The sequence below is a fragment of the Quercus robur genome, chromosome 5 (assembly GCF_932294415.1).
Source record: "Quercus robur chromosome 5, dhQueRobu3.1, whole genome shotgun sequence".
Classification (NCBI taxonomy): Eukaryota; Viridiplantae; Streptophyta; class Magnoliopsida; order Fagales; family Fagaceae; genus Quercus; species Quercus robur.
Window position 1 is genome coordinate 58,545,517 of NC_065538.1, and position 9,281 is coordinate 58,554,797.

The 9,281-nt window shown below is 34.2% G+C and overlaps 1 protein-coding gene across 1 annotated transcript; it reads left to right on the plus strand.

The window, feature by feature from the left end:
- Positions 1 to 1,038: 1,038 nt before the first annotated feature.
- Positions 1,039 to 5,298, plus strand: LOC126726461 (pyruvate dehydrogenase E1 component subunit beta-3, chloroplastic). The gene is made up of 4 exons (XM_050431725.1): positions 1,039 to 1,504; positions 1,605 to 1,696; positions 1,834 to 1,877; positions 3,954 to 5,298. The coding sequence occupies exons 1-4, from the start codon at positions 1,405 to 1,407 to the stop codon at positions 4,924 to 4,926; spliced, it is 1,209 nt and encodes a 402-aa protein (XP_050287682.1). The 5' UTR covers positions 1,039 to 1,404; the 3' UTR covers positions 4,927 to 5,298.
- The last annotated feature ends 3,983 nt before the right edge of the window (positions 5,299 to 9,281 follow it).

A 9,281-nucleotide genomic window follows, 5' to 3' on the forward strand; every position in this document is an offset into this window, starting at 1 on the left:
TTTACCTATAACTCTATAAGGCTATAACAAACCTAAAACATTCATTTTTGTCAACAACGCCAAATGCCAAATGAAAATTGCAAAACACAATACTGCTGCCACCCAAATTGAAGTTGTTGTTTGGTGAAATCCCCCATTGAATCCAAACGAGAGAGAGACAACAAATCGATCTACTTAGATCAATAAAGCTCAAACCACATGTTTGTGGTTTTTATTTTTTTCTTTAATTTTTTTTGGCTATAAGGACGGTCTAGAAATAGCGTATAGAGAGGAGAGAGAATGGGGGAAGAGAGAGAGAATACTAAATAGCAAATAAAGTTATATATAAACTAATGAGAGATACTACGCCTACAACATTTTTACAACAAATCACAGGTGATTAGTTGTTATTGGTTCAAATTTGAAACTAACACTAAGATTACTTTTTTGCCCCAATAATAACAACCAATAACAACCTTCCACTTAAAATTTGTTGTAAAAATGTTGTAGACATATTATTTCTCTAAACTAATAAGCTACAATCGTGATCTATTTTTACTTTATATCGTAGCATTTTTGAATAGTTATGTAGAAGCACTTTTTGTGTGAATATTTTTATGATAAGTTTTTTTTTTTTTTTTTTGGGTGAAATTACACTATAGTATTTATCTATTTTACATTTTAAGTGGGTTTTAGATTAATGGTTTGATTTTAGCACTAGAACCAGATCACCCCCACGTGACAGTAATGAGCAGCTTGTTACTTGTTTAGGGACTTAAGGGTTGGTTCAGGTAGGCCACCAAGGCACCAACGAAACTATCACTAAATGAAAAAAGAGAGAGAAGGAGTCGGAATTGTCTATGGTTTCCCTTTGCACCCAACCATAACTCTCCACCTAACCAAGCCAACAAAGATAGAAAATGGTAAAAATAAAAAGGAGTTATAAAATCCAGATGGAATGACATTACTGACCTTCACAATGCCACTTGGCTTATCTTTATTTTGCTCTCAATTACACTGTCAATGTAGACAATAAAAACCTTAAAAAAAAAAGAAGAGAGAGAGAAGCGGCGATGGAAACTATGCTGGTTGTTAAGAGCAGTGGCTGTCTCTCAAATCGTATGAAATAAATCGCCGACCAATACAGCACAAACTGGTGAGAATTGAGAAACACACACAACACACAACACACAACACACAGAGACATAGCTAGCAATTAACACAAAAACACATTCAATATAAATACCAATACACACGAAGCCTTTTGTTGTTGTTGAGTGTTGTTGTTCCTCAATTTCTCCGTCCATTCTCTCTCTCACTCAAATCTCATTTTTCTTAATATAAATTCATACCCACTTCCTCTTTTTCTCTCTTCATTTCTTTTCCACTTCTCTCTCTCTCTCTCTCTCTCAAGTGTCAACTCAAATGGCCACCATTGTTGGAGCTGCCACCGCTTTATCAGCCTCCAAATCCTTTGATTCCAGAAAACTCCACCTCCCATCTCGCAGATCTCTCTCAGTCTCAGGTAATTCAAACCCAAATGCCGTTTGTTGTATTCTTTCTTAGTCACACGATTTAATTTTGTTGTAAAAATCTTATCTTTGTTTATATTGTGTTTGATTCAGAGAGGAAAGGAAGCTTTTTGGTTGTCAGATCTGATGGAAGTGTGGTTCATAAAGCTCACAGGGCTCAGAAATTGATTGCTAACGCAGTTGCAGTTAACCATCTTTCTCTCACTTTCTTATATTTACATGTTTTTGAATAAAATTGTGTGGAATTATGTGGGAATTGGTTTTTTTTTTTTTTTTGTGGGCATTGAAATTTGATTCTGGTTGTGGGATTTTTTTTTTGTAGACTAAGGCAGATAGTTCTGCGGCTTCTACAGCTTCGAAACCCGGGTATGATTCGTTTTTTGTGATTATGTGGACTGCTTGGTTGTTCTAATTTATTTGTTAATCAAGGCAACCATAATTTACATTAGCAACAGATAGTGGGGTTTTGTATTGATAGCTGAGTGGAATGCTTCACAAGTTTGCACCATGGTAGCACTGCTTATGATTACCATGTTTTGGTTTTTAATATTCAATGATGTTCAATCATTGATTTTGGACCATGGATTGATTACCTCTATGATACTAATGAAATTATTATTTTAGGACCATGACTCCCTTCTTTATATGATTCAGGTTCTTTATTTACTACTTCTATTACAATGATTTCTTTGCTTGTGAAAAAGTTCAGTTTTAGTTATGAAAATTACCTGAACACACTGGACCTCTGGGGGAAGGCCTTCAGTGTTTAGTCAATCTAATGAATGAATCGGTTGATTCTTTCATGTTTTCTGATTCATAACTAAGATGGATGTAATTTAAAATTTGGTAGAAATTAATGGGGAGCTTTACTTCATTTATGATAGTGCTCAAACTATTCAATCTGAGATATTTCTACTTGGAATTTCAGAAAACCAAAAAAATGGCTATTCATTAAGAATAGTTGTGCTCTTCAAGATGGGTGAAAATATGTTTTTACAGTAATATTTCAATATATGGTCTACAGTCTCAATATAAGGTTTTTTGGTTCAAACTGAGCCCAATTTAGGTTATACTTAAACAACTAATTTTCACTGTAGATATTGCCAAAGGGCTAGGGTCAGATATGGGTTTGAATCTGGCTCATTCCATTCTCATTAACAGAACTTTGATACACCAACATACAAATTAATATTTCAGATTTGTAAGACCTTTTTTTATGTGTGTGAGAAAGAGGGAGGGTTGTGGATGGGGCTCTTGATGCACCAGATGTATAATAGAAAAACAAACCATGGATGTTTGACGTCATGAAACTAATTGTAAAAGATTCTATAAGCAAACATTTTTTCAATTACATCTTTTAAATGCATTAAATTTGCTGGACATTTTTCTCTTGCCTCTTTCAAATATTTCAAATGATTATGACTTTTCATCTCATGTTGAGAGGTTTCTATTCTAAATTAAAAACCTAATGCATCAAGGTGCATGAGCTAGAACTTCGACAATCTCTCATTTGTACTGATGCTTGACAAATCATTAACACCCTGACAAAGTGTCTCAAGCAGATTTGATAGTGAAGTTATTCATATAATTTATTGTTTTTAATTGCAAGATATGACTTTTTATGCTTGATAACTCAATTTTTTTTACCAATATTAGATTCATGTCAAGGGGTTAAGATAAATATCAATATGGCTCTCTGTAAAAGTATATGTGCTTCTTTTAGCAAACCACAGATGCCTTAAAGAGCTGTCTCAGTCAGAACTAATTCAGATGTGATAATCATGTTTTCGGTATATTCATTTTTGAATTGTAAGATGTTGATTAATATGTTTGAGGTCTGATTAAGATGTTCTATATTGCTACAACTTTATAGATAAAGACTACATCAAACCCCACCCCCCCCCCCCCCCCCCCCACCCCCCCACCCCCCAAAAAAAAGAAAAAGAAAAAGAAAAAAAAAAAGCTCTTTTGCTCAGTATGTTCTGTATCATAAGTGTTGGTTATTTCTTTTTTAAATCTTCTATTAAGAGTGGATGTAATCAGGCAAGTGGCATTGTCCTTTTTTCTCCCTTAAATCATTTAGATTACAGATGTGTTAGACTGCTATTTTAAGCAATAGCATATCACTGATGGTTCTTAAGGAACCGAGGCACTGGCTTGACTATCGGATTTTTGAATCCTCCATTCTGTGTGCAGACTTATTTTCATATTCATCAACGTATCTCCAAAGTGTTGATTTGAAAATTCTTTTTATGTGCATGCCATGTCTCTGTGGTTATTTTTCTACTGAGATTCATGAGTGGGTAGTAACTAAAATTGATTTCTATTTCGTATGTGCTGAACTGAACTATGTGAATAGCATCATATTAATATATCCGTATATTTTCATTATTTTTCTTAGTATTATTTCAGGGTAATAATCAGTTTGTGTAATATCCTCAGGCATGAACTTTTGCTTTTTGAGGCCCTACGGGAAGGCTTGGAAGAAGAAATGGACAGGGATCCCACTGTATGTGTAATGGGTGAAGATGTGGGTCATTATGGAGGATCATACAAGGTGACCAAAGGCCTTGCTACCAAATATGGAGATCTCAGGGTTCTTGACACTCCTATTGCTGAGAACTCCTTTACAGGTATGGGTATTGGAGCTGCCATGACTGGTCTGCGGCCAATTGTTGAGGGAATGAACATGGGATTTCTACTTCTAGCTTTTAACCAGATCTCTAACAACTGTGGCATGCTCCACTACACATCTGGTGGTCAGTTCAAAATCCCGATTGTTATTCGTGGACCTGGTGGAGTTGGTCGGCAACTTGGGGCTGAGCATTCCCAACGTCTTGAGTCATATTTCCAATCAATCCCTGGAATTCAAATGGTTGCATGCTCGACCCCATATAATGCGAAGGGCTTGATGAAAGCCGCAATTCGAAGTGAGAACCCAGTGATACTATTTGAGCATGTTTTGCTTTACAACCTCAAAGAGAGAATTCCAGATGAAGAGTATGTATGTTCTCTTGAAGAAGCTGAAATGGTTAGGCCTGGGGAGCACGTCACTATTTTAACCTATTCCCGGATGAGGTATCATGTAATGCAGGCTGCTAAAACTTTGGTGAACAAGGGCTATGATCCTGAAGTAATTGATATCAGGTCACTGAAACCTTTTGATCTTCACACAATCGGGAATTCAGTGAAAAAGACGCATCGTGTGCTGATTGTGGAGGAGTGCATGCGGACTGGTGGTATTGGTGCTAGTTTGACAGCTGCTATCACTGAGAATTTCAATGATTATTTGGACGCCCCCATTATATGTTTGTCTTCACAGGATGTGCCAACTCCATATGCTGGGACATTGGAGGAGTGGACCGTGGTTCAGCCTGCCCAGATTGTAACAGCCGTTGAGCAGCTTTGCCAGTAATTACTCCAACAGTTCTGAAAGAGCTGTTGTTTTCCATCCTGAGGACGCAATCTTCTTCAATCTTCACAGCTTTGATCTAGAAATGGTTATCTAATTTTAGATTTTGTTGGCAATTTTTGTGTTTTCTGAAATGTGCAACTATTCATTAAGGTATTTTTCTATGTTGCTGTATTCCTTTACTTATGGTTTGCAAGATATTTATCATGAACTAGTATAGCTAGAAAGGTGGAGTCATTGTCTTCCATGCTCAATTACTGGTTGCCTTTAGATCAAGATAGGCTTATATTATAAATTGTCTTATTCACTCCTTAGAATGTGCAACTTCAAGATATTTTATGTTATTTATAATCAAAGAAGGGTGTGTAGTGGTAATGCTGAAATGGTTGCTCTTGGTAATACAGTTTTTGCTGGTGGTATCATCAACCCACTAGCTATCTGAATGCGTTTTGGTTCATTGGAAGTTTAAGGTCTTTGTGTATGCTATAGCGTTTTGTAATGCCTTGATTTTAGCATTTAAGTGACTAGTAAGTCTAGGATCTTTTTATTTTGTTGAAACTGAAACTTTTTTGTTAAAAGTACCGTAAATAAAGGTAAAAATTAACTGAAATAGTATAGTGAGATTCATTAATAGTATCAAAAAATGCTGTGGAGCTCATGAATAGTAGTAAAAATAAGCTAAATAGTAAAATAAACTAGTGTTTTAAGCTTAAGTCAAATGCATACTAAAAAAACTGTGTGGATAAAGGTGGAGCACTACCCTTGTAATTTGAATTTCTTATTTATTGTGAATTATATCAGTTCCACTTATCTGACTAATCCGACTCTAACCATTTTCCTTCTGATCTGACTCAAGGAGAAGCCCAAATTGTTTTCCTAGCTATCAAACTTGCAGTATTCCAACATGATATTTTGAAGGAGACTTCAAAGGTGTCATTGAAGCATTGTTGAATCTACATTCCACCCCTTGGTTTTTACCTTTTAGCTTCTTTTCCAAATTGAATACGCTCCCTCTCTTGTTGGGTTGTGATTGAGATGGGCCTATTTCAATCTCATTTCCTTCTTCTTCTTCTTTTCGTTAATATATTCTTATACATAATAAAAAAAAAAAAAAAAAAAAAAAAAAAAAAAAAAAAAAAAAAAAACAAAACAAAACAAATAGTTCCACTACTTTATATTACAAAGATATCAATGTCCACCTAAATAATTTCGTGCCAAATCGTTGGGCTTTATGGTAGCTTGGCCCGATTGATAGTCTATATACATGTGATATTTGTTTACAGTTGGACCCATGAGAAAAATAAAGATGTCCATTTTTCGAAATTCTAAAAAATGTTTTTTTTTTTAACATATTATATTTTTTTACTTTTGGAGTGGTACTCTGATTATATAATATATTATAAGTTTGTTTAAAAAATTTTATATACTACTTTCATGTTCATGTATTCTAATAAAAATAATCAAGGAGTATTACTTAGGATTTCTTTGAAGAGATTTCATTTGGTAAGTGCAAGAATCGAAATAACACATGATATTTAAAAATATTTATTTTGCTGATGGCAAACAGATATGAACCTCGAATTGAGAACAACTAGTAGTTTGATTTATTTTGACCTCATCCTCAGTGTCATGCATTCTCAATTACAAAAGAAGGAAGCATTATACCATTTCAAGAAGGTTTAATGAAACTAAACTTGATGTGTATCTAACTATTTATCTAGAGCGGCTGCTAACAAAACCAGCCCAAACGAAGAAACAAAGAATTAGCACAGGCCAAGCCAAATTCACCATATTGGCCTCCAAAATCATTTTCAACAGCAAGGTAAGTAATATTTACAACACTCTTAGAGCTAATGATCACAATAGAAACAATAATGTTTCTTGATTGTCATAAAATTTGGAAAACTAAAACTAAAACACAGGGTAAGTTTTGGCTGGTAACATCAACCTTAAGAAAATGAAGGCATAATAAGAAGCAAAGAACAATTATGCATGAACTAAATCATAAGATGATATTGCACAGAAGACAGAAACTATTAAAGCATATATCTTTAGTCAACTCCAAAAATTGGATCAGAAATAAGTTTGGTTGAGTAGTGAGTCCAGTGATAGGGATTTAAGAAATGTCAGCTTACTTGCTTGGGGGTAAACAGGCTCAATTGCATCTTCATTCACACACAGAAACTTCTTCTCCCACTCTAAATCAGTGCAAGTGCTTACCCTAATTTTTTTTTTCCTTTTTAGAGGACCAAAATAAATAATACACTACTATATAAAAATAGGCAATAGATTGCCAATTCATTTGACATAGTGCTCATCTGGCACAATATATTTACAATTATAATTATAAAAGCCAATGTGGATATTAAGTTAGCTCCAAAATAAATGACAGAAAACATGCTGCATTAACAAGATGATCACTCTAACCAACCAACAACAACAAAACCTTAGCCCAAAACTTTGGAGTGGACACTGGATCCTCATCAACAGAGACATCTTCATATTATCATATAGCACTGGATCCTCATCAACAATTAAAGTACTTCATGCATTACATAGACAAGGGAATGATGAATTCTAAATTGGAGTTAATGGTAATGTGACATAGAATAATTCAAACCAATTCAACAATTAGATGGGAGATGATTTCAAACAATTTTAAGGAGAAGAAACTAACCAAAGAGGGGTTTTGAAACTCTAAGACTCATCATCACTAAACTCATCATCATTAGACTCATAAACATCATCACTAAGTTTTTCATCATTGATAAAATCTTGTTCAAGCAATTCATTCTCACTAATCAACTGTGTATCATAAATGGTTCCTTCTTCATTAACTCGAGCCCAAGCATGGTTGTTATTTGCATCATCACATGCATCATCAGTAATTATATATTGTAAGGGACATTCTTAAGATAGGTACCCACTTCATCATCATCATCATCATCATGTGAAGTATTAATACCAACATCAAATGCCTCCTTAGGTTTTGTTTTGACCAACACCGCCGCCCAATCTTTATGTCTCACATCTTTCATGTAAAACACTTGTGAAGCTTGAGATATTAATACATAAGACTCATCAATAAATCGATCACCCATGTGTATCAATTGTGAAAAATTGACAAGGGGAAATCCAAACTCATCTTCTTTGCATCCTCTCCCACTAATAATGTCAACCTATTGACATTTGAATAGTACATATCGATACTTGTTAAAATAGTTCAACTCAATAATATCGATTAGTACACCATAATAAGTAGCACCACCTTCAATAATAATACAAACTCCACTGTTTTGAGTTTTCCTAGTTGCCGCAGAGTCTTTAGTGTGAAACTTCACACTATTTATAACATAACGCTTGAACTGTTTTGCTTCATTATTTGGATATTGAGCAAGCCATATGACTTTATCAAAGAGTTTCTTTTTCTCATATGCATCCATTGACATCACTTAATATAGACAATGACGTTTATTATAAGTATGCTATCTAAAGTGTTACAACCAAGTTTGATATATAGACATTAACATCACCTATTATAAACAAATAAGTTTTATATATATGCTTTACTTACATAGTTCCAAAACCAATCGCAGAATTTCTCCATGTGCTGCTTTTGAATAACATCATCGGTTACATGAAAAGGGAAATCAGCTTTGATCTTCGCTATGTGTATACTATGTAGACAAACATGTTAGTGTTAAGTTAGAATATTGTACTTGAATGCCATGAAATGATACACAATGACGTATTACTTACTCATTAAATGGGGTTATTTCTTCACAATTGAATAGCACATAACAATGTGCTTGGATCCATGAATTTGAATCTAGTGTAATCCTCACCACCACACCCATGGATTCCTTGACATTCCTTATAGGCCAATTGAATAAAGTTTCAACATATTTAAAATAGCATGAGCAGAATGCTAAGCATTCCTCTGCTATACACCCTTCTGCAATGGAGCCTTTTGGATAAGTTTTAGGCGAAAAACACATTTTGGTTCTTACATTTTCAGCCGATTTCCGTTTTAGTCCCTAAGTTTTTTTTTTACCGCTTTTAGTTCCTCTCCTGAAAAACGCTTCCATTTTAGTCCCTGCCATTACATCAGAAACGGATATTGCAGACGTGGCAAACGACAAAGTTAAATAATAATAAACTAATGTTCACGTGGCCTAAATTAATAATAAAAAATATTTTTTAATGCCACATCAGCAACTAAATTAAAAAAATTAATTTTAACTAAATAAAAAAATTAAAAATAGAATTAAAAACTAAAAATTTTATGAATTGAGATCTAAGTGTGCCTTGAACAAGAACACAAACCCAGATCCAAGAACACAAACCCAGAAATTATT

What these genes read in the sequence shown, in the direction of transcription:
- LOC126726461 (XM_050431725.1), top strand. Translation starts at nt 1,405, where the DNA reads ATGGCCACCATTGTTGGAGCTGCCACCGCTTTATCAGCCTCCAAATCC. An exon ending in TGATTGCTAACGCAGTTGCA is followed by an intron (nt 1,697 to 1,833) that starts GTTAACCATCTT and finishes TTTTTTTTGTAG; the next exon opens with ACTAAGGCAGATAGTTCTGC. An exon ending in TCTACAGCTTCGAAACCCGG is followed by an intron (nt 1,878 to 3,953) that starts GTATGATTCGTT and finishes TAATATCCTCAG; the next exon opens with GCATGAACTTTTGCTTTTTG.